We start from the raw sequence: 689 nt of genomic DNA on the forward strand, positions 1-689 counted from the left end.
GGAGAGAGGGGAGAGCAAGGGTGAGGTTCTGCAGGCTGCAGCCCCCCTCAGTGCAGCCAGGGCCACCCAACAAGTGTCACTGCTGGAGCGCAGCCCGGCTGTGCCACCTCACCTCCATTTTGCTGTATATCCAGCTGAGGAGCTTCGTCACGCGTGTGTAGACACCGGGTTTGTTCTTCTGGCCACATCCTGTGCCCCAGCTTGTCACCCCAGCCACGTACCAGCGGCCATCATCCTCACAGACCAGGGGTCCTCCGCTGTCACCCTGGCACAGAGGGGCAGAGCAGTGAGGAGAGGAGACAGGCAACACCCCTCTGCTGGTACCCAGCAGGGAACACGGGTGTGCGGGCAAAGCGGGCAGCCCTGCCGGCCCCACACCACCGTGTCTGGTGGGACGTCGTGCCCTGGCTCACCTGGCACGCGTCCTTCCCTCCCTGCAGGTACCCAGCACACATCATGCGTGGGGTCAGGTAGCCCTCGTACACTTTGTCGCTGTTGCAGATCTTGTAGTCAATCAGCTTCACCTCGGCCTCTCGCAGCTTTGGGGACGTGTTATCTGCAAGGCAGGAGGAGCCGAGGGGCAGGGTGGGCATCGTGCCCCCACCACCCTCAGACCCCCGCAGCGGCGTGCAGGTATTTCTGCAGCTGAGAGTGCAGCCGCCAGGAGCCGCTCCTGCGGGAACGGCCCC

The 689-nt window shown here is 64.3% G+C and overlaps 1 protein-coding gene across 1 annotated transcript in view; it reads right to left on the bottom strand.

Moving 5' to 3' along the window:
* Window positions 1-112: 112 nt before the first annotated feature.
* Window positions 113-689, bottom strand: part of TMPRSS13 (transmembrane protease, serine 13) — a gene marked incomplete at both ends in the record, with an annotated part of 2,331 nt that continues 1,754 nt past the window's right edge. Inside the window, 2 exons of the mRNA XM_008943647.1 lie at window positions 113-265; window positions 414-556. Of these exons, the coding sequence (XP_008941895.1) occupies window positions 113-265; window positions 414-556 (296 nt within the window). The remainder of the gene's footprint in view (window positions 266-413; window positions 557-689) is intronic.

The sequence above is a fragment of the Merops nubicus genome, unplaced genomic scaffold (assembly GCF_000691845.1).
Source record: "Merops nubicus isolate BGI_N331 unplaced genomic scaffold, ASM69184v1 scaffold38057, whole genome shotgun sequence".
NCBI classification, from domain to species: Eukaryota; Metazoa; Chordata; class Aves; order Coraciiformes; family Meropidae; genus Merops; species Merops nubicus.